Source organism: Amblyomma maculatum, chromosome 2, assembly GCF_055883805.1.
Source record: "Amblyomma maculatum isolate TAMU_Amacu chromosome 2, ASM5588380v1, whole genome shotgun sequence".
Lineage (NCBI taxonomy): Eukaryota > Metazoa > Arthropoda > Arachnida > Ixodida > Ixodidae > Amblyomma > Amblyomma maculatum.
Genome location: NC_139345.1, coordinates 34850930 through 34876431, shown reverse-complemented (window position 1 = coordinate 34876431; position 25502 = coordinate 34850930). Strand labels below are relative to the sequence as shown.

The following is a 25502-nucleotide window of genomic DNA, read 5'->3' as shown; positions in this document are numbered from 1 at the left end:
CCCGGGGAGGGGTAGAAATTATCCGCAGCTCCCGTAGCCTAAGTCGCTTTGAGATGTTGAACCACATAAATCAAACCATTTTTATTGAATCTGGCCATTTTTCCGAGTGGCTGAGTGCTTGCATATTTTTCTTTTGTGGTCATCTTGGGGAACAGAAGCCAAGAGATGAAGGGTTCCTCACCACCTTTAGAATGTTATCTTCCCCAAGGCTAAAGAAAGATAGAGCCTGTGCCTTACCTGAATTGCTAACATGGATGCCGGTGCTTTGTTAACTGACACTGAGCAGGATGGCATTACCAAAGTATGCTAGAATGCCCCAGACAACCTGATGACATAGCCTTCACATGAGGAGGGTATCACTAATAACACTTTTCCAGGTAGTTTTTGGGAAGGATATCTTGCATTTATCAGAAATGTTACAATTTACAAGTGGGACTGCAAAGCTTAAATATGCCAGCACTTAGTCAATATGATTAGTGACTGATGAATTATGAAGAGACTGGTATTCAATAAGCAGTGTTTTGAGTAACGGGTCAAGCCGCAATAATTTCTATCAGTCCTTGTGCCCATCTTCACTGCTGCCTGGGACAGTCACAGAAGAGCATGACTGCATTTAATGAAAATGGTCTTGGTACGTCCTTGTAGGAAACGGCCAGAATAATCTCGAGCTGCCCGCTGTGGTGGTTCAGTGGTTGGGCGCATGACTAGTAAGCTGGGATACCAAGGTTCAATCCTAGCCACAGCAGCTGTGTTTCGATAGAGGCAATACGCTAAGTACCTATGTACTGTGAGATAAAATTGCACATTAGATAACTTATAGTCAACGAGTGCAAGGCCTAAATATTGCACATTCTATGCAGTACTTCAAATGTCACTTATGTAAAGCTTTTCTAGTCTCTTAATTAGTGACACACGTGTGAAGCACTACTACTAAGATGGATAGAGGAAAATGTTGAACCCAATGATGGTTTTGACGGCTAATAATACATGTCTTGAAAAGTAGGTGCCGCTACAGTCGCATGCAGCAGTACAGGGGCAATGACCTAGCCAATACTAAGGAATCGAGGAAAGAATAAAGTACTGGCACTAGCAACTAGCAGAGAACGTAACACTTATCGCACCTTAGGTGTATACAATGATCGTATATTATAACACTCACATACGCAAAAACATTCGTGTGATCAGACCTTGAAATTCCACATTTAATGCATAACGTTTTGCATAAAAACATGCGCATTCAAAATGGGCAGCAACTGCACATTGAGCACTGACTAGAGTTAAAATGGAATGCTTCTGCAAGAAAAAGAATACTGGTAAAATCTGCTTCAGCAAAACAACACACCGGGCACAAGAAGCAACCTGCAGCTGCAGCATCGCCAAAAGGCAAAATGATATAATTAACCTTTTTCATGAGATCCTCCTTCACTGCATCCAATGCAATGCATGTGCACTGCACAAGTTAATAATAGGTACAAAATTGCCTCATTTGCAATCTGTATGTGAACAACAAACTGCAAGAATTTATAATGTGTGCTGCTCCTATGTGCACACGTCAAGGGCTATCTTCGCTATTACCACTTGTAATTGAGTATACAAAATATAGAAATGTGTCTTGCAAGAAATTGAGGCAACTGAAGCATTCAAAAGATGCTGATCATGTAATCTATTGATAATAATCACATTATAAAGATGACAGAAACTTGGGTTAATATGTGGAAGCTTCCCAGGCCTTCGTCATCACTACACACTGACATCGTACTATCGTTCAATTGAAATTGTAATTCTGGTCCATCTTGGTTTTAACTTACGAACGCCTGAAAGAGGTCAGTATACACATTTGCAATAATACAAAACTGCCACAACTTGACTTATAACTAGTAGCAAGGAAAAGAGACTAACAAATGATCCCTTGGCTATAGCGCACAAACGTTTGGCACTGAACATTTCCTTTTAACAGGTTAATCGGTTGCCAAAGTGAAAATTTCATGTGCTATAGACACCTTGACTAACATTCAAAGCCAACCTTACTACACAGGATGGCTATGACAAGCAGCAGGCTTTGATGTAACAAACAGCAAATTAGTTCATTTGTTACATAGTGCTTGGGAGCAAACCCAGGGCTACTTGAAGCCCTGACTCCATTAAAATATCTCGCAGCAGTTCCACTGTGATGCAGTTCTAATATCTTCAGATTCAAGATCCAACCACGAGTCACACACAGGGCCCAACCAGAAATATCATCTGACAGCATCATTCACTTCAGCAATACTACTTGCACCCACTTCGCCATGTGATATTCCTATGTGCCTGGGACAGCTGCGGCTAAGCTTTGCTCCCAACAGATAAATGAGAGTTATAGTACAGAGTCCCAATTTTTTGAGCCACACTATTCATGTGAAGTGCTGAGCAGGCATGTCACAGCATAAACTGTGGCTCTGTTTTTAGTAAACCAATATGGGATCGGGATCAATATGAAATATAATACTAAATATTTTTGTTAAAAAAGAAGGAATGGTCAACTACGTGTTGGCGCCGGGTAAGGCAACAGCTTCGCCACGTGCAAGGATACCTCCAGCAAATGGAAGGTGGCAAATAAACAGCTCAATTTAACACTGCACTTTCCACTACAGATTCTGACATCGCCTAGCAAATGTGTGGTGGCAGAGCAGGCTGGAATGCTAAAATCAGAATATGAGAGCACACACCTGCACCCAAAGCACTTCCTAAACAGAGACATTCCTCTCCATGAAGTAGCACCAGTCACACGCCAGTGAGAGAACAACACCCAGTCACATAACGGAGCACGTCTGAGATGGGTTGCAACAGGAACACCTTTGGCTGAGAGGTTTTGGTGGAATGAGGTCCAAGTCATCATCATCAGGGGTCAAGTCAAGGTCGTACCCATCTCGGATTAGTTGTTGGGTGATTTCACGGGCAGCTGCCTTTGATGTGGGCTGAAATTCAAAATCTTCTTCACTGTGACAAAAAAGAAAAGAACGAGATGGTTACAATTTAGTGGAGTAAAACTGGTTTACGTGGCTTGGCCAGTGCAAAAACAAAAGGGAAAAAATAACTAACAATGATGCATTCACAGGCCCATGCACACAGCCACACACACAATGAAGCAAGAATGCAATCTGCTTTGTTTCTCCAACCTTTAGAGCCGCATAAGCACTGTTATAGGAAAATATGTAATTCTGGGCATTTCCACATTACTGTCTCACTTTTTTAATAGACTCAAAAGAACAATATATCTGCAGGTAAACAGCAGCAGCTAAGATGTGAAGTCCTCGAGAATACAGCTGCAATTGTAAAAAATTGCTGCAAAGTTTGAATGTGTGAGAGAGCGCACATGCATACTACTAAAAATGAGCATCCTAAATCTCTTGCATGTACAACCAGGTGCAGAAGTTTAAAAAATGCAGCAGGGCAAAGAAAAGTTAACTTTTTCACAGAATAGGCATGCAACTCGAATTTTTTTAATGCAGTCCAAAACCCAATTTATCTACTTTCAGAGTCAGATGATAAAAATTTGACCTTAACTATCAGGTTTTGTTGCATAGGTAAAATGTTCTGTCAGCATAAGCCTCAAAATTACGTAACAGTTGTAAAGTATTCATAAATATACTTTGACAGTATCGTTTCATGGAGTGATCACCGCACCTATTTTTGCAGTCTCCTGTGCGCCCTGCAATATTAAGTACTGTACACTGCTTTCAGTACACATACTAGGTTGTAGCACACTGTGACAAAACTGTTTACGGCCAGTGTGCAGTTTTCTGGAAGATAAAATTTACCCCTACAGTACATCTGCTGTTGAAAAATAATGGCTACAAATTTAGCCTTCAGACAGCTTTAGACAGCACCTTTGAGATGGAAATCAAACCCACTGAGACCCCTTGTATCCCGAGTCAGATACGCTACTCCTATTTCATGCATGCATGTTCGAACAGCATGGCTAAAGCCAGGCTTTATATCTATGTTAGATGGCCTTTTGGAGTGGCATGAGCTAGCTGCATATTTGGGATAGAAACTGAACCCAACAGCACGCTTGGATCAAGAGTCAGACACACAGTTCATATGTCGGGTGGTCTTTCGCATAAAGTGGTCGATTACTGCTGTGTTCTAATGAGCATTTACGAGCTTAAGTGAAAACCAAAATGCTAGCACGCCTAATTCGCATTTGGCTTAACCATGCATGCTAAATTGGCCATAATTTATTTTTTTGATACTGTTGCGAAGAAGATCGGCAGTGGGGCAAGAGGAGCCCTCGCGCTAGGCCAGACATTAAATCATTGTTCATCCTGTTGCCATGCTGTGCCGTCTTCTTGCTTGTCACCACGTAACATTTCGGTTGGAGGTGCAGCGTACATCCTTGCCTTGGAGCATCTACGCCATCCGTACGCCGGGACCATCGACCAAGAGCCCTGGGATACCGACGCGCAGCTTCGCCCCAGCCCTTCCTGCCCTGACCCGACCAATTACCACCGCCACCCAGCCCCAAGCCCGGATCTGAAGGCTAGGAGAACAGACGGACCAACCAGAACTGAGACAAAGGACCCGAAAGACCCAAAGGAACCAGACATGTACACGCAACCCCTGCCCAGCCACCCGTCGCGACCTCGAGCCAATTTTTCCATGGACTCTGGTGGCGGATGGTTGAACAGCTCCAGGGAAGACGGACCATCAAGCATCGTCGTGTTCATCGTCATCATGGTGGCAAGCGCATCATTCTCTTCTATCTTTTCTTGAACATCTACACCATCACGTCGCCATAGACTTCAACAAATCGATCGGGACTATCGCTCGGTGGCCCCAGGAAGTGTTGCGAAGAAGATTGGCAGTGGGGCAAGAGGAGCCTTCGCGCTAGGCCAGACATTAAATCATCGTTCATCCTGTCGCTACATTGTGCCATCTTCTTGTTTGTCACCACTTAACAATATTCTCACTGCCAGATTTTTATTGTTTCTTTTAGAAAAACTGTGGATGAGACATTTGTGGTTTCCTGAATATGAGGTACAACATATCCCCACATAGTCTCTTCAACCAAAAGAAGCTTACTACATACCCTGTGTGTCCACAAGATATTGCAAAATTGTAACATACTGTACATCCGCTATTATTATTAAAACTAAATATGAACAACAGAGATGTGCAAATATATTCGAAAATATGAAATAGCAAATTGAATAGCCTTCTTTTCATGTTTTTGTGTTGGGCTGGGTTTTATGGCACGAAAGTGACTAAGGCTATCATGCACCAAGAACAATGTTTAACGTGTTTTGTTGCAGAGGACTAAAACATTGTAAGGACACCATCAGCATTGCTTTTTTGTTACAAAATAAAAACACAGGCAATATCAACAAGTGCATTCTCTCCTAGGAACAATGTGCGGTGGAAAGTTGTTGGGTGAAGAAAGCTGCCCTGTTATGCGTACCAACTGGCAGATGTGGGCGGAGAAACCACCAACACATAGGCCTGCTGCTGCAACGGGGCTGTCGAGTCACGGCTGCAGCTGACTTCATTTTTTTTTTTTTTTTGCGAAGTTTATTGCCTCAGGGCATAAAAGGAATGTTATGATGGATGAAGGGTGTGGTCAAATAAATGAAAAAAGGTTGGCTGATGCAATGAAATCGAGGAGTGAACGATGATGCGGTCCCAGTGTCCAAACAGCATATGACTGCGGATTATGGGGGGAGAGGCCAGCTGCCACCAGGTGCCGGATCCACGTTGGCTTCAACGCTGGACAATCCCACAGTAGGTGATGGATGCCAGCTTCTATATTTCTTGACTTGCAGATGGGGCACCCAGGGTGTGGATATAAATACCGAAATTGTGGCCACTTTCGGATCACTGCCGGTGTTAGGGCCACCCCAACTCGAATCCTCCAAAGCGCCACCTCCTCTGCATGGGTTAGACCGCGGGGGAGGCTTACCGTACACGGAGGTATAAGAGCACGTGTACGGCGCCGGAGGTGCTCCTTTCTTGTTAAAAGCAGGGTGGCATTGTCCAATTTTATGAGGTTTGGCGATGTCGATGTTGAGTTTGAAAGGCAGGTAGCAGAATCTACTTGGCTTTGAGCACTTAAAAGGTCACGCTTGGTCCATTCAATACGAATTGGATTTGGTATGCGAGCCGCTAGACTGTGTATGTTCTGGCAGATTTCCGGGCTACTACTAACTCGTCTAAGTAGCTTTGTCACCTGGAGAGCATCTGTACGTATGATAATATGGGCCGTGGGAAGCATGGGAATGGCGGTCACAGAGCGAAGCGCCTCTTGCACTGCAAGCAGTTCCGCACAAAAAGAAGATGGAGGTTCTGGTAATTGAAATGTTGACGTCTTGTTCAATGAAGATTTGCTAGGACAGTAAACTGCTGTTATCACTTCACAGCAGCTCAATCATGGCATGCAAATGCACTAGTCACATTAATGAAACAAAAGCTTCACTAACCCACTTCGGACCAAGATCAGCGATGGCTCATGTTTGACCTTCAAAGAGCCAGAGGATAAGCAAAGACCATGCACCACCAATATAGTGTTGCACCCCCTTCGACCTTTGATTAGAAGTGTGGTTATAAGCAAGGACCATACTGACATTTAAAGAAAGAAAAACTGTCTCCACCGGAGATCGAACCACTATCCCAATGGTCCCCAGTCAGACGCACAAACTGTTACACCATGCCGGGCTCATGAGAAACAGATCTTAATTCTCCTTGTCTAGCATGAGGATAATAGTAGTGGTGACAATGCAGCTAGTGATTATGATATTGATGGTGGTAGCAATGACAATGAGTGTGCATTTAGTTGATAATGATGACAGTAGCGACAAAGATGAAATAATGAGTAACAAGCAACTTAACCAAGCCTAAAGAAGGAAAGCTTCATCTAGGTTTAGCAGGGTTAAACCAAAACAATTTCTTTTCTTGCATTTTGGGAGCTTTCTTTGGTGCTGGGGAAAAAGATACAGGCGAGATTTCCCTTATCGCAAATAATGGAATGGTTTTTTTTAAGGTGCTCTGCAACTTCGCAAGCCCCATTTACTGTCCAAGGTTAATACTTATTAATATATGCAAAATATTTTAACTAATCAATTAACTGCAAACAAAAAATTCGCTGGATTCACTTAGATCTCTCTTAAGCACGACTTTTCACACTCATTTGCCGCATTTTCACTCATATGCTTCTTTTTTTTCTTTTTTCTCTTCTTTTTTTTTTCTCTAATTTTTTTTCTACTTTTTCTAGCTTTTTCTGGTCTGGTTGTTTTTTGCTCTTTTCTCTTTTTTACTGTTCGTGTTCTTTTTTTCTCTTTCACTACTTTTTTTCCTCTTCTACTCAACTGTTTTGACTGTTGTAACACAATAACATGGCCCAAAGTTGTAGCTTTGCAACGTTTTTGTATATATGTTTCTTGCACAATTTTCACGTATTTTGCCCCATTTAGATGTCTCTGGCTGATTCGACGTCTGCACACTATACTGACGTCCTTGGCTATTTTGACGTCACATTGACTTTTTTGGCTCTAATTAATTAATTACTCCACATCAAAATTTTACACACAGATATTTTTCACCCTCTATTGCACACACAAAACCATTCTTTTAGTTATCAATCAATTAATTTCTGGACAATGACTACGTGACACCCTCAGCAGATGCCTTGCCCGCCTCGAGTATAGTATATATATACTTTTGGCCCTTGGTTCAAGCTAACTGGGATACCCGGCATATTACACGATACTTTCCCTTCTGATCTGCTTATATGTATGACATGTACAGGTGTGAAGAAAAGTAAACAGAGCCCACCATTGTATTCAAACATTCTTCACACGTTGCATAATCGAAACTATCTATTTCTGACAGGGAAAATGTGTTGAAACTTGAACAAGATAGAGTGCTCCATTTACTTATGCCTGCTCCTGTAAAATGTATTTATATAAAAACTAATCAATATGATTCTTGTAGTTACACTCTTTCTCGATCACAATTATTAGACTCTGGACTGCGTACACGATATCTATCATAAAAGTGACATATATATTTTCTATAACATAGCTTATCAGTAGCATAAAAAGGCACACAGATAATCTTACAGTCAGTGTATTAGCTACATGCTTTGGCTTTTGAAAGTGCAGCGAGTGAGCTCTGCTAGCATTTTATAAGTTTTCCTAATAAGTATATTTAAACTACTACTGTTACAAAGTGCATGTGCAGCTGGGGAATGCTTGCCGATCCTGTGTCCCAGCCTCATCTTGCAAGCTGAAAAACCAAATAATACCCATTTGATACAATTCAATGAGTTCTAGCATCCACCAACCCTCGTTTCCAGTACCTTGCATGCCAGCAGAACAAAGAAAGTATTTTATCTGCTTTTGATACCACTACAGGGGTGAAAACAGGCTCTAGATTTTTGGAACAGGCTTGGGAGCAGCATGAGCCTTACTGTGGAGCAGTTGTGAAGCAGATTTGGAGCAATTTATAGGATATTTTGGACCACACTGGGGATGACTTAGCAACCTCTTTGTTTTTGTTTTGTATCGAGAGCTACATTGGCCACAGTCTGGCCATTTCACCGTGTCTGTCTGTGCCTGTCCGAAGAAAGAAGAAGAAAGGAAGTTGTGGGAGGCGGTAGCTGGCAGCTGACATAGCCGAGCACTAACTGGACATAGGGCTTCCTGACATTACGTTTAGCAGGAGCTGCCAACTCGGACCTCTCCTTTCATATGGGAGGGTGATATCACAATCAGTCTGCCAAAACCCTTGCATTCACGTTATCCCTAGGCCACGCAGACACATCCATATGGCTCGGTTAAAGCGGGGCTTTATATGTTGGCTGGTAGCTTACGCTATCGCATCATCGCGAAGGTGGGAGTGAAAACGGAGAGAAAGAGGTGCCGTAATGGAGGGCTTTGGACCACCGCGCAATAGAGCCTTTGCCCCATCGCACTTTAGTGGTCAAAAGTGCCCCCTATGGCATAAATACAGCTGAAACCATAGAGTAATCAACTATGTGCAAAAGGCATGTCTTTACTTTCAAGCCGAACCTAAGCGCAGCCATGCAGATGGCTCTCGCGTAACTCCAGGTTTAACCACAAGCTAAACCACAGGTAATTTTGTTTTTTTGCAACTAGTGAAAAAACTGCGTGAAAATTGATTCTGTACCCCACAGGCCAGAATTATTAAGAAAGATTACAATGGTTCTCAAAATTTTTGCTCGAGTTCCCGAAAAAAAAGGATTCAAACGTCAGATACTACAAACAGCAGTTGCAACAGATTAGCTGCTATTCACTGAGTTGAGAATTTAAAAAATGGCACAACATGATGGGGTTTTATGAGTACTGAACAAAGCCATTGCACTTCGTTGCAAAGCACCACATGGATTACTATGAAAGTATTGTAAAGCATTTAGCAAGGCAATTAATGTAAATTAACTTGAACTGGTTTACTGCTGGACGTATTAGAATAAACATATGTGCAAAATGACTCACAAATGGTAATTGGATTGCAGTAAATGTTGTGACTAGAAGCAAAGTGGACTAGAACTATCTACTGCCATATAAAACACAAATATCTATATAATGATTACAAATACAAACTACAGAGACAATAAAAACAGGAATACAAATAGGTTTGATGCAAAAATTTGTCCCATCCGAAGCACTTAATTGCATCACTATAGTGAAAACTATAAAGAAAAAGGGCTTGCACTGCTCACTTGATTCTGTGATATAAATACCATTTTGGCGACAGGATATGCTTGGAACATTTTAAAATAAGCCTTTCAGTTCTGCATAAGTTCTTAATAGCCAAAACCAAACTACCAAAGGAGTGCAGCAAGATCTTCAGGATACTATTTCAGGATCACACAAAACAAAATTTCATTATATCCAAAACAAATGTAGCTCGAACACGTAGCCATAAAACATCTGCAACTTGTGGATTTTAATACTTGAAAAATTTCAAGTCAAATTGCAATGCGGCTCAGTTAACAGAGGGGGCTAACTTGTCTTGTTGTCCACACAATAAATACAGCTTGCTATGCGAGGCAAGTATGCAATACAGGCCACACTCGTCATATGTCACTAGATAATAGTTAAAAATACTTCTAATCATGCTCGTGTCAGCAGCCTTTTGTGAAAGCCGTGGCGATAACTTTAGGGCAAGCATCACGAGTGATCCAAACTGCAGTGGATGTGGATGCCTTTTTGTAGCGAGCCCACAGTGTTGCTCAGCTGACAATATCTCCAGAGCAAATTTTCCGTTGTATACTTACAATGGGCAGTTATAGCATAAACTGCCATTTAGGCGCACAATATCGCAATTTGTGCAGCGCTTTCAGCCCCTACACTAGTACATCACAAAATTTTCATTTTACACAGGCTCTCAGATTCTAGCAGAAAACTTTATTAGTGACTTAACAGATAAATAATATTAATGTGCTCAATGATTTTCTTTCTTATGTCTGCATGACAGGCTAGTTTAGGACATTTCTCTCTGAATATTCAATCAGTACATAGTACTAAAAAAAAATCCCAATGAAATGGCCTCCAGCCTCCAACAACAGTGTGTCTTTGTTGTGCAATGGTTCAATTTTAGTAATTTTGGTCAAGTATTCTTACTAAGGACAGGTCACATGTAATCAGCAAAACAGTACCCAACCTGTCAGATTTCCATGTAACCAAGGGCTCAGTGTCTCCCGATGGTTGTGCAGTTGACCCTTGACCTTTGTTGGGAACAGGAAGCCTATGCAAGTGACAAAAAAGGAAGTCTGAATGCTTTGCAATTAATCCTAATTATGGTATCTCCTTGCTTTTTGAGACAGGTTATTGCAAAACATTAACAATTAGATGCATTTTGTAGTAATAGCAGAGTTACCAAATAGTCACTCCACATAGTAATAACTTCTTGGGTCATTTGCTTCCTCCCCTTCAGTCAAAAGCTGATTCAATTTGCTAAAGATAGTTCTTCCATGAGCATTCAACCACCCTACCACTAAAAATACTCTACCTAATGGCAACACAAAAGTATGCAAACAAGTTACAAGGACAAAAAAGAAAAAAGATACTATCAACCATTTCTCTTTCCAAAACTGGCTGTCATTCCAAAAACATGCCATTCTTGCATGCATGCATACATACTTAATAAAAAAAATGCGGAAGAAGATAAACTGAGGTGGTGTGGTGAGCTAGGACATAAAACCAGCAGGATGAACTCACACCAGAGCTCAAACAGAAGTTCTTCGCATGCATTCTCTGATGGCATATTCTACTAATCATGCTTTCCAATAATATGCCTTGAAAGCAATATTAGTTCTGGCACAAAATCAAATGAACAAGCGATCTCTACACAAATGTATATATCCACCTCGAGCACACTGCAACTTCAGTGACCAAATTTTGCAGCGAATGACCAGTGCCACTTGAAACATGAACAGTGGTTTCAACACTACTACTACTACACAGTATGTAAGGTCTGCTTATCTTTATACTAAACGTACCTGCTTCGTGGTAGCAGCATCTTTTTTGGCTGGCTGTCGATGCATGCATTTCGAGTCTGCTGCCGGATTTTCTTAGACTGTTGAATGTGCCTCTCTGGGAGAACAAAGGAAGTGCCATACAAAAAGCATTGCTGTGGGGAAATAGGCAAGTCGTAAGCATGAACAACACTGGAAAAAATTTGCATTACAGTTGCTACTAGCTTCAATTTTGGTGATGCTGTGGCAAAGCATAATAATTAATAACTGGTTCACAGGAAAGGAAAGGGGCAGTATCTGTCAAATTTGTTCAGTGGACACCTGAACCCTGCCATAAGGGAAGAGAGAAAGGTGGGAGTGAAAGTGGAAAGAGAGAAAGGGGTGCCGCAGGGGAGGGCTCCGGAGTAATTTCGACCACCTGAGGGTCTTTAACAGCCAACATACACCTTTTTTGACAGCAGAACATAGTGTGACAACATCAGTGTGACAACACTTGATTTTATGCACGAGGACTAAAAAAAAAAGTAACATGAAGCCAAGTGAGAATTATATCCGCAATGAAATAACAAGCATCACTAAATACAACCAGTATAAGCCTTGCATATAAAACATCCCAGATCGCACCATAATGTCTTCCTTATTCATTTCTTGTTTTGAGCGCCTCTCTTTATGGCGAAAGTCTTTTTGTATGCCACTGTCATTCAACGATAAATTACCAGTAGCAACAAATGTCATTGTAAACATAGTTTCTCTTTCTTTCTTTTTTTTTTTTTTTGTCAAAGTATAACATGAATAGAGCTGTTTGACTGTGCCTGGAAAGGAATCAGCAAAAGCCTCGCTTTTCTTCAAAAATTATTTACCTGGTACCAAAGGCCACACTTCCTGGAAAGCAGTGACTGGATAGACTTTCTGTAATGTGAGGTTGGTTTCGTAAATAGCTGTGCTTCCACTTGCACAATTGTCTAGAAACCACATGCCGCATGTCACCCAGGGTTAAGCATACGACATCTAGCAATAACACCTGGTTTGCCACAGGCTGTATCAGAGCACAACTGATAGCATTACCCCCTTTTCAGTGACTTGCTGCCTGCTGTGGCATCCCCACCCCTTTAGCTGTAAGAAGCATTGTCTGCAGTGCCGGCTGCAAAACAAAAACCAAGTAGCTGGGCCCATAGTGCTTGGCTTTATCTTTTTTTTGCGTGCGTGGGAGCTCTGGTGGTCAACATTTCATAGCATCATCAGGAGTAGGAAACTTCCATAGAAGCCACTGTCTCCCCATTTAAGATGCCAGTGCCAATTCATTTCGTAGTGGCCAGAAGAAAGCCTATTGAAGCACTGTATTATTGTCCTGGCAATGGTATTAAGCAGATAAGCAGAAGAAACTTCATCCTCAAGCGCGATTCAAACCAGCGCCAGCAAAAAAGGAGCAATTCCGAATGCAAGCGCCTTCGAGAACACTGCCACTGTTGCAACGTATTGCGCTGCATGCGTGCGCATGGAGTCATTTCTTTTTAAACGCCAGTTTCCTTCCAGTCATCAGGTACGCTGAAGTACTCAAAACCGGAACTAGCGAGAGTTTCCTACCCCTGGCATCACGGTCATAACAGCGCTTCTCATAACAGGATAAAGCTACGGCAGCCAGTGAGCCATGAAAAGACGGGCAATACTCTCAATTTGGCTGCAAAAGCTCACACCCGATCTGCCTAAAACAAGGCAGTATTGCTAGATATCACATATGCAGCCCAGCTTGGCTCAAAGCCTGCAGTTCGGCTGTTCTAAATAACCATTTTGCACTCTATACAAGACACCCTGGTATGCGCAAGCTACTAAGGCAACATTTCCTTGTACCCCTTTATTCATCCAGTCTCTCATAGAAGGGTTCAGGTGTGCACTGTAAGTGAGGCTATTACTACATCCTTTCATTTCTTGTGACCACCCCAAGTCAATGTAGGTCTCCTTTTATTTTTCTTTGTGTCCCTCTTCATTTTCCCATCGTCCTGTTTCGTTCTTTTGTAGCGAAAGCTACACTGCGGTAGGCTTTCAAGCCGTCGGCGTGGCACCGCGTGTGTCTCGCCGTTGCCTAGCAACTGTCACGTGGTATACACCGAGAGCTAGGCTAGGAGTTGGAGGAGGAAAGAAGAAGAAAAAGAAGAAGGCAGATAACTCTGTAGTTGGAGGTGAACGACAACAGTGAGTTGCTAGGACAAAAGATTCATTCGAATGTTGTGACGGCGGCACATTAAATCTAGGTGTCCGCAGCAACATTCGCTGCAACACTCATAGCTTTCGCTCTATCACTAGGTTCAAGCCATGCTTAAACCCCACAATTTTTTTGTAAAGCATATGTGACTACGAAGCAGTTTGTGAAATGTTTAACATAGGCAAGTAAGGTAAAAGCATACCTAGTCGTCTGTGGAGCTGAAGGGCTCTTGATTTTGATGCCACTTGGTCTTGAGAACTCTTTTGTTGCTCCTCTGGTAATGCATCCTGTAACCATACATATCAAAATTTCAATTAGAACAAACTGTGCAGTGGACCATATTTAGAAGACACTCCTAACAGAGGCTGTAGCGAAAACTATCCTCTTAAGGCACTTGCGTCCACATACATGGACGCAGCTTGAATCTAGTCATTCTCAATCACAAGGAGAATTTGTCTTTTAGTTCCACATGCTGATTATTTTGACCTTACCTGTCAAATTTGTAGCATAATCTTTTGCAGCTACAGTGAAAAGTGTTTGTAAAAGATAAGCCATGATGGATGCCGTGACGTATTAAGGTGCGGCAAATAAGTAGCTTCAATTTTTGCACAAGTTCTCTTCAAACAATCACAAATGATGTAATTGCCGTGCAGAACGTGTCAGTAGGTTAATGTAAAAATGGCAGGTCAATTTTCATTATCATAAATGAAGAAAAAGTAGTGGTGGATTTCCAAAATTTATTGTCTGCAAATGGAGATCTGGCTTAATGCTTAAAATATCAAAGGGGTGTTTTTCTGGACCTTATATTTGAAGAGGGGGGGGGGGGGGGGGGGTAGTACAGAATGGGCCTACTACTTGAAGGAGTTCATAACCATGCAAGTACAAAGAGAGTGGATCATTAGAGGGCTGATGCATTGTTCATCAAAATCACCAATAAAAATGGCCCTGATAGAAAGGTGATGGAGGAATGCAGAGGTGAAAACACAAGCTGAAGAATATTAGTTGTGCATTCATTGCCTAATTCTGTAATATGTGATCTATAATCCGCATACTTGCAGCTCCGCAATTATATGTCATCTAGTATTTCAATACTGGCAGCTCTACAATTTCACCAACAGTATCAGCACCCGTCTTCTCATCGACTGTCAACAAAGATCCCCAACACATTGTGCCAAGTGCCAAGTTTCCAGTGCAGTGGGTCAAGGGGGATTTTGCTCGAACCAATACAAACCGCTAGTACAGCCCGCCAGGAGGAATGACGCTGCCACAAGATGCCCATAGTTTACTATTCAAAGCATTTCACGCCATTTGTCATAGAAGTTTTTTCCAGATAAGTTTTTTCCAGATTTACTAGCATGTACTATCTGCAATTTACTGGAGTCGAACAGAAAGCAGACAAAGAAAAAATGTGCTTGGGAGAATTTTGATGATCACAGAAGTGCTCAAATTCCCATGTATTGATGTATTCGAAAAAAAGCAACATGTGTCCCCACAATTGCTGACTCCATGAGTAAGAAACAACTTTTCCAGCTCGTGGCTGCTCTCCGCATCAGTTCAGTTCAGTTCAGTCATTCAGTCGTGTCTGACTCTTCGTGACACTATGGACCATATCACGCCACGCTTTCCGGTCTCTCACTATCTTCCTAACATCACATAACTTCATCTGCAGTGCCTCAAGGATGCCATCTAACCATTGCGTTCGCTGCCTATCCCTTCTCCAGTGACCCTCAACCTTTCCCAACATCAAATCTTTCTCCAGCGACTTCTCTCTTCTCATCAGATCCACATCCGCATCACCAACTCTTAAAGGGACTGTCTACTGTCAGAGATGAATATAGAAATACTGGTGTAATCTGGTAGACTTGACCACTTTGTGGCAATAATGAGGGCAGAAAACATAGTTTAAGCAGGAATTTATATCTTAAATTGATCAAAAAGGCAGGTTTGAGTAGATGGTAGCACCATACTGCGTCCTCTCATTGCAGCTAACATGGCAGCTGCCTACAGCGGATGAATTGAATATACTGTTTCATGACTGTACAAGGGCATCATGAAGAGTTATTTTTGTTCACATTAACAGCCTACTTTTTTTCTCTTTGCATGAAGCGCAGCTACTTTAACTGCTTGCTTGATCTGCTTTTAGAATGCTTCTAAAAAAAAGAGAAATCACACAACTAAAGCTGCCGCTACACTTCATTCATCTATTTATTACATTTATTAGAGGGGAGTGAGCAAATACAAAGCAAAACAAAAAATGCAGCAAATGAGTAAAATACAATATGTTAGGCTCAAATTATACAATGTTAACTAAGGCATTTTTAAAGCGTTAGTGATCTTCAATGGCAGCTATTAGCCCGGGAAGGCGGTTCCAATCCTGAGATGTGCGCAAAATAAAACTTTGCAAAAAGATATCAGTATGGCAAGAGATAATTCCAACGTTGTGAATGTGGTCGATTCGATCTGAATGATAAGATGAATTAGAGATTAGCTGACTGTGCAGGTGGGTACTACGGAGGTATAATTTGTGAAATAGGCCGAGACAAACGACGAAGAAAAGCAAGTGACAGTAGACCTAGGGTTGGTTTCATGGGGGAAATGCTGGCAGTCTGATTCTAGTTCTGTAAAATGAATCGAGAGGAATTATTTTGAACAAGTTCAAGCAAGTTTGTTAGCTTGGCAGTGCTCGGGTCCAAAACAGAGGAGGCGTATTCAAGTTTAGTGTGGACTAAAGTTTTGTAAAGATTTAATTGACATGGAGGAGGAAGAAAAAATTACATCTCAAGTATCCGAGCATTCGATTAGGGTTGTTAATTAAGTGGTTAATATTGTTACGTGATGGCATGACAAGCGATGGCACACGGCGACACAACGGGAACAGAACGATGTGATAACATAACGATGAAATATGCTTTAATGGTCAGCGGGCCTGGCGCGAGCGCTCCGCCTCACACCACCGCCCGCTTCGTCACCTTCGTAGCAATATGAAGGAACCAGGTAAGATCTGCCGTTATATGTATTCCAAGGTAATGGTAGGACGTTACTGACTCAAGCATTATCAAGATGGTAGATTACTGGACGTGACTCATTATGCGATACATGCAAAACTTTGCATTTATTACTATTAAGTGTCAAAAGCCAGTGCATGGTTGCACCAATCAGTGATAGCGTTAAGATCTGTTTGTAATGTGTTAACATCCTGTTCATTAGTGGTTTCTCGAAACACTACACAGTCATCAGCGAACAAGTAAATGACAGAGGTGACATGCTGGGGTAGGTCATTATGTTGATTAGAAAAAGTAGAGGACCCAAGACAGCGCCTTGAGGCACTCCAGAAAGCACTGAACAATGAAATGAAGTATGATTCCAGAAAGCATTGAACAACGAAATGAAGTATGATTGTTACAAGTTACAAACTGAGAACGGTGACAAAGGAAGTGTTCAAGCCACATTAGGATTTTGATATCAAGGTTAAGTTGCCCTAATTTTAAAAGTAGAAGCTTGTGGCAAACTTTGTCGAATGCCTTGTCGAACAAACTGTAGTCAAGTATTAGACAAAGCTTATGTGTAGACGTAATTATCTGCGTTTTCATACCGGAGTGTTTTTCAGAAGCCGTGCTGTGCATGTGAGAAAAATGAATTTGTTTCAAGAAAAATTGAAAATTTCAGGGTATAGAATACGCTAAGATTTAACACGGAATGCTCGTTAGCGATATTGGGCGGCAGTTATATGGGGAAGCAGTAGCAACGTTGCCATAGGCAGCACTTATGCAGGCAAGAAAGGTTGTTGGTATATCTGTGATATATATTATAGATTTATTTAGTTCATTTCTTCACAATTTTATTTAAAACTACATTAGTTGTCTCAGTTATAGATTTAACAAAATCTGTGCAACTTGGTTGACGTCATCCTTAAGATTGGTACAGCAAGCCACCTAAACACAACAGCAGTCGTCATATCAATAGAGTGGCGCTATACTAACTATATATTGTGTCAGCAAAGTCAGGGTTCATAGACACTATCTACTATTGCACCGGGTGAAGTGGAGAAATATGGGAGAGGCCTTCGCCCTGCAGTGGGTATAATAAGGCTGATGATGATGATGGTGATGACTATTGCAAAAATTAGGCTACCAAATAGAAAAATTCAGTTTTAAATGGTTGCACTGTGTTTCTCACTGCCACAGCCGGGTATTCATTAATTTGACTAAGAGCATTCGACTAACACAATAAAACAGTTATCGAAAAATTCAGTAAGCTGTCTCTTTAATGCACTACGACTTAAATGACCAGGACAAGTTCTGGAACGTATGATCTCTTCAGAAAACAATGTATGGAGACGGGGCCTTTAGAACACAGCAGCATCGATAAGCAATTGATTTATTTCATTGGAAAATTTTAAGCAAAGCAATTTGAAAAAGAAAGCCCGATTCCTGAAGGTATTAAGGTATTTGTGTGATGCAACTCCGACAGGCTAGCCAATGATTTCTATTTAGTCAGGGCAAGGGCACAGGTGTCAACAATGAGCATCCGCACATTGGACTTATGGTTTCATTGTGATGCAGCTTGTTGAGAACTTGACAAACGGGATGAAAGTGAAATGCTACATGGTCAACTATTTCACTACGAAGAAAATCTTTCATAAGCATGTAGCACCATCAGGGCAAGTCGTTTGCGTGGTTGCTCAATGAAAAGGGAGAAGGACTGAAGAAGGAAGGAAGAGGAAGCTCTGATCACGAAATTTCTAAAGGGGGAGACAACATTCTTGCGCAGCGGCATGGCAATGTGCAAACATGCCTTCAACTGTTATGGACATAGGCGAAGCTGGCATAGTTCAAAGAAGGAGCGAAGTGTCAAAAACACACATTAAATTTGAATGTTCCCAAGTCATCATTCAGTGCAAGTAAGTACATAGGAAGTTGTCGACGAGATATATTTTGTAACGTACCAGACCCATTGCGAAACAAAATAATGACCCATACAAAATTTCGCACTTCATTTCATTTTCCCTTTGCAACAGTTGGCTAGAGTACATCCCCGATACAAGCAATTGCCAAAAAAGGTACACTAGATTTGATCATCTTTCAGATCAACAATGCTAGTAGCTTGGTAGCCTGCAAGAAACTACCTCCAAGGAGCAACTGACAGAGCAGTGAAGACTGAAAGATGGCCCAAAAAAGGCCTCATAACACAGTGCTGTTGCCGACAAACACAACACGCCAAGATGAGAGCATGTTTATGTATAATGGGAGCATGCATTCATTCATCATTTTGCATGTTCGCAAATGATTGCATCGCCATACAGGGTTATCAATGACAACAGCGATTTTGTAACCTTGCAAACCAATTTAGATGTCGTAGCGGCTTGGTGTACGCATTGGCGAATGGCGCTGAATGTTCAAAAATGCGTACAGGTAACTTTCACAAGGAAGGCCCATCAACCTACTGAATACACTGTGAATAACGCTGTTCTAAATAAAGCTACAGAGACTAAATATTTTGGAGTATATCTGACGGCACAGTTACGATGGACTAGACACGTAAATTGCATCATGAATAAAGCAACATCTATTCTCGATTTTTTAAGGCGCAATTTAAAACAGTTTCCATGTGACCTAAAAAAGAAGCTGTACTTTACGGATGTGCACTAAGTGCTTGAATTTGCCTGGGTTTCCTGGAACCCATATACAAAGGAGCATATCACTATGCTAGAAAAACTTCAAAATAAGACAGCTCAGTTTGCAAGTTTTAGCTATGACAGGTGCCTAAGTATGACTAATACTAAACGACTGCTCAGGTGGACTGATTTAGTGGATTGCCGAACCCTTCTTTGTCTCAAGTTTCTTCATAGCATTTCTCATTGCCAAATTGGCATAAAACGAGAGTATTTGGAACCGCCCACATATACACCAAAGAGAAAAGACCACATTCTCAAGGTTAAAGAGTATTCGTTTAGGACTAATGCTTTTCGGCATTCATTTTTTATGCGAACAATTTGCCAGTGGAATGAGCTATCACGTGAAATTTTTTCACTCTCATGAAACAAAGCACTTAATTTTGCTATGCTGTATGTATGTTTTTTGGTGCATCATGTTCAATGTATCTACAAACATTTTAGTGTTTACCTCCCCTGTTGTAATGCCACAAAGGCAGTGCAGGTATTCGATAAATACAAAAAGTAACAAACTTTGGCTCCAACTTCTAAAATCACTAAATGCACAATGGTGCAGAAGCAAAGCTAAGGCTGCACATACAAGAGCCTTGTTCGTTGCCGTAAATGCAAACATTTCTTCTGCCTGTTGTCCCAGAACGATTGTTTTTATCTGTTTCATACGTCATGAACCAATAAATAATTCTCTGAAGTCTTCCAGTTCAACATCAATTAGAAAAGTGAAGAAAATGTTGCAGTGTCTATATTCACGCAGCAGCTTAGAGGCACAATGTCCACATATGTGGACGCGAACAAAATATGCTCAAATGTGAAAATTTTGGGTTATTTTTGCACTTACCTCTTCCTGGTCTACACACTGCAATTTACGAGGGAAAATTTTCCTTTAAGCAGATTTAATTGGCGCCTGAAGGAGATATAGTACGTCAACAACTTCGTTAAACCCCTCCCTCTCAGTTTGTAATTAACACAATTATTTACGTAAAAAAAAGAAAAAAAAAAAGGAAAAAAAAAAAAGCTATGCAGGGTGACTGAAGAGGAGCTCCTCGCTTGTTTTTAAAGTCTGACAGTACAAAAGTTGTCGGGAGACACGAACCTGCTCATTTGCAGAGTAATTCTGGCACTGTCAAACGACAACACTCTAGTACATTTTTCCGGAGTTACAGCACTACTAATTGTCAAGCTTTTTATCGGCAAATGTGGCGTGCGTGATGCGAGAGTCGAATCTTGCTGGTTACATGCGCGCATGAGCAGCGCAGCAAATGAATGCGCGAACGTCATTCACGGCAGATCGCAAGCGAACGTCATTCGGCAGATCGCAATGCAATGCGTTCTTTGTGGGCAGCATCGTACTAGCATAACACCTTATTTCTGAGACTGCGGGCTGAGAAAAGAGGTAAGAAAACGCACGCCGATCGCGACAGATTGTTCCTGTGGAGCGTCAACAAAGCATAGAAATGGAGAACGGCACCGCCTTCGTCCAAATCAAACCATGATAGAGAAGGTGTACAAACCTGGGACTTGTCTGCAGCGCCTTCTGCTTCATTCATGTCCGCTTCGCAGCCATCAAATTGCTTCAAGGATGCCGGTTGGTCTTGCTGCGAGCGATCCCCACCATTACAGCTGTTCGTCTTCGAATCGCTGTCGATCCCGCTGTCTTCCATGGTACCTAGGCCGCTAACGCAAAACTTTGAACTCTAGTGTGTAAGTGGAGCGCCTCATTTTGCAACAATCGCTAAGCAAAACTGTTTGCATCTAAATTTACGAATCGCAAAGCTACGGAGGCATCACATCAACACCAACACATTGCAGACGGAGATTGCCCCGCTTGCAACCTCGACGTCAGGTGCGCGCGTAGCCGTAGCCTTGACCACAAGGAGACGAGAAGGCATAGGAGAAGGCGTGGTATCGAGGCTGCAGGTGCGACCAGCGCCACGCGCCACGCACTCAGCTGTTTGGTTGTTTCATCGGTTTCATTCTGAAGAGGTTATCAGTCCAGGGAAACCTTCCGCCTACCCAGCCGCGATGGGGCCGCCAAAGCAGCTTTCTACGACTAGCTAGCCTCACGAGATGCTTCCGGGCGATATACTGCAAACCTAGAAAGCTTTACGGTTACGAGGTCGGAGGATTGATTCTTGTAGAAAGTAACCCAGACTACACACAGGCGTCACATGGATATCCCAGGGATTCCGATTATAGAAGATGGATGTTCTAGCTAAGTCTCGAAGAAATCCCAGAAACGTACCAAGTGAAACAAAAAGGGACTTCTTCAGGACGTCCCGAACAATACTGCTCTTGGACATGTTTGAGGTATTTTGGGAGTTTATTGGGACATTGTTTAGTCTTTAGGAGACTTTGCCTTGCCTTTTGCAGAGGCCGTGCAAGAAACGTGCAATTAAGATGTCCTCAAAAGATGCTGTTTCCAGTTCTCTCTAATAATAATAATTCTGAGCTCGTGTTGTTCTGGCTGAAAAAAAAATTTCATAACATAGTATTCAATAAACACGTGGCCCAAATAATTTTGGGGGGCGTTCCACACTGCATGCTGCTTCTGCATGTCTAGTCCTGGGGTGAATTGTTCCAGACACACATAAACAGTACATATAAAATATATTACAAATCACACAAACTCCCAATTCTTACAAATTGAAAGATTGCACAGCAATAAGAACCCCTGTCTTCTATATATATTCCTTCACACAGGCATCCCGGCCGTTATGTGTGAGGTACTGTACTGCAGATCAGCAAAGCTATAAAATATTCTCATGAATAGGCTATTCAATTTATTTCCAGTACAATTAATCAGGTTTACATGCAACATTCTGTTAATTGAGCCCCTTCATTTTTTGTCAACAGTAAAAATAAAGCAAACAGAACTGTTTTGTGTTCTTCGAAGTTGGGAGCCACACATAACTATTGCAACATGTCTTTTTTTTTTTTTTTTTGCAAACTTGTGATTCATATTGAATCTATATCCCTCATATTGTGGTAAGCTGCATATAATGTAGCATATTGCATGGCCTTTTACATATTTTCCGAAAGCCAATTTTTATGTTTCAGCTAACGAAATTATGAACCTAAATTTGCTTTTTATATGCTCCAAAAAACCACAACGGACAATCATTTGCAATCCTTCAACATCGACAATGTTGGAAAAATGCAACTGAAATTTTAGTTAGCAATTGTTGAGTGTCATAGCAGGGACGGAGCCATTTATTCCTAGCTACAATGACATACAGTGTGCATTTTGTTTTTTGCATTAATAGTGAAATTGTACGGCTCTTGTTCTCTTGCATTTTTGCAAAATGGTGCATGAAAACATGGAATGATTTTAGTATAGTCCTAAAAGGGAAGTAGTTGGGACATCCCATGGAGATTCTCCTTTGGAGGTTAGAACGTTTCCCAGAAGAGAGCTCGATGGGGCATCCCACGGTTTAGCCTGTTAAGATGTGGGAGGTGGGGACTTGAACAGGAAATCCCTGCGAGTTCGCGTTTTCTGGAAAATGTCAGACTTTTCGGGTGGACACCTTAACTACATCGTGAGGGAATGGATCAAGGATATATCTTCAATTTCAACCTATCCTGGGGACTTGTTTGCACAGCACACGGACACCTGTTGCATTTTGCCTCCCCTGAAACGAATACAATTAAACAACAAAAATTTTACAGTAGTGCACTTAGGTCTCCTTACATGCGGAAATGCAAAAACCTCAATTTTCAAACCTAGTCTCACTATCAGCTTGTTTTGCATTTCACTGCTTAGTATCATATCGTTAACTACCACTATCTTATCAGTAACTACCTACTTAATCTGATAACAAATGACTAATGTTAATGTAGACCTAAATTTCGATTGAGTTACGTTATCAGCCATATTTGTCTTCTCATTATCATTATTACAACTATCATAAACTATGGTCAGGTACAACTTGTCTAAAGTAATCTACTGTTAAGGCTTTTCTGGTTACCTAAATAAAAACCTAACCATCAGACTAAATTAAAAGCTCAAGACATTCTATACTTCTGGCTTGACAGCTAAATATTAAAAAATGATCTTGTTTACTGTTTGGCTGAACACTGACGGAGAAAAAGAAGTTCTGGAATTGCCATCACGCAGATTGTTGGTCTTGATCGTCCCGCTTTCTCGCCGACCTCGACATCCTTCTTCTACACTACTACTATAGTAATCTGTATGTTTGCTGCTATGACTTATCATAAATGATCTACTGTTAATTACCTGATTGCTCTTAGTTACCATTATCATCTCCTGCACACATTTTGTGGTCACACACCAAAGTCACACCACCCATGAGCCAAGAAATACTTTGGCATTAAAAGCAGCTTTTGCTTAGGGACCCTTTGCAGCCAATGGCATTTACCAATTCTTGTGAATAATCCCATTGGGCCTACTAGCGAAATGCAATGTAGGGTGTGGCAGAAGAAAGCATATTGTCAGATTAATTGCGGCATCTTGAAGATAGGTCGATGCCATAGGCTGAAGGGTTTCCTTTTGGGAGTCATCTGCCGCTTTTTTCTCGAGTTGTATCAGATTTTATTTTACAAAGAAAATTTGTTTTCCTAGCTTGGTTTCAGCAAAGAACCAGCAGACGCCACCTTAGTCATAGCCATGCATATGTGAGCATAAAGATAGGAACAATGTTCAGTTGGTGCCCCCTGGAAGGAACAAACTGGCAATAGTTCCATAAACCAGCTTAACCTCGTCAAAATTTTCGCCTGGGTAATAAAAGACAAGAAAAGCTGTCATGGCTATAAATCATAAGCTCTTGTGGCAACGAGCAGGAGAAGTCGCTTCATGCAAGTCTCGGCACCACAGAGAGTAGTTTGGCGTTGCTGCGCTAACTAAAATCGTCTAATAGAGCAATAAAAATGCACTATTCTACTGCCGAATCTTGTCGCTTTGTGCGAGTGTGCCATTGGCAATGATAGGTGCTGGCATCATCGCACAACACATTATCAAGAAACGTTGCTGGATATTGTTACAAATTGAAGTTCCAGCTTTGATTCCGACAGCGGCGAAATGCTCAGAATCTCAGTACACACTGCCCTCAGTGCTACATTGCTCAGTAGTGAGCAGTATTTATTTAAATAAAGTTCATTTAAGCAAATTTTGAATGTACGAAGCTCAAAGCTACCTAGTGTTCACAGGAGAAATAATTTACTGCCTCAAACTAGTGCATTTAAAACAGCATGCCAAAAGTTTTTCACCCCTGCCAATCTGTCATGTCAAATAAATAAATAAAAAAAAAACTATTACACATGCATTCGTGGCACGCTCGCCACAATACTTGCTGTGTCATACATAGTATTGTACTTAGGTTGCACTGCAAATCAGATATGCTTTGCATGTATGCACAATGACAGTTTATAATTAGCTAAAAAGAAACATCAAGCAGAAGCAGTCACACTAGTTCTAGTCCAGTTCTGCCATCTGACCAATGCCTTTACTATTAAACTTCGGTAGCTCATGTTTTAATATTGTCAATCTGCTCTCCAACCATACTTGCAGGAGAACTGAGATACATTGTATGCGTACAGCAATTTTATTATTGTGCGACTCTCAGTGCTTGAAGCAATCTGTCAATTCCTATATCTACACCTGCAATATGCACCAGAGATTTCAATAATGAAAGTTATAAAAGAGCTGAAGAGAGGATAGCAACTCTACATTTAAGCTGGAATAGACGAGACAATGGTGAAATTATGAGGACAAAGCAGGCAAATTATACCAGCCTTAGATGAAAGTCGGGAATGATTTAAAAATAAAGACTTATACAGAACGTAAACAAAAATGACAAGGCTTAAAAAACATCTTATGCAGAGAGCAGGTATGACAATAAAAGCAGATAAAATAAATGCACGGTGCTAATTAAGCGGGGGATATGGGGATCGGATCGCAAAAATAGTTGATTTTAGAAAAGTTAGCTTTTCGACAACACTAATTTTCTCTTGTACTGAAATATTTCCCCAAGAACAAATTTTAAGTGCTCCAAATAAAGATACAGACAATATAATGTACCTAGGCAATGTATGCTAGCATAGAACTTTAAGGCTTCTTTCTCAAAAGTTTGTTTTGAGCACATCCCCTTGCTTTTGGAAAGCATAGCACCGCAATGGATGCACAGTTTTGAATACCATTTGTTTTGTTG

At 41.3% G+C, this 25502-nt stretch overlaps 1 protein-coding gene across 1 annotated transcript; it reads right to left on the bottom strand.

Moving 5' to 3' along the window:
* Positions 1 to 1181: 1181 nt before the first annotated feature.
* On the bottom strand, positions 1182 to 21215 carry LOC146198341 (protein FAM219A-like). Its single transcript, XM_084593788.1, has 5 exons — positions 20850 to 21215; positions 13873 to 13957; positions 11495 to 11588; positions 10657 to 10740; positions 1182 to 2976 (listed from the first exon to the last, which is right to left on the bottom strand). Exons 1-5 carry the CDS (start codon positions 20997 to 20999, stop codon positions 2790 to 2792), a joined length of 600 nt encoding a protein of 199 aa, XP_084449914.1. The 5' UTR covers positions 21000 to 21215; the 3' UTR covers positions 1182 to 2789.
* Between the last annotated feature and the right edge of the window lie 4287 nt (positions 21216 to 25502).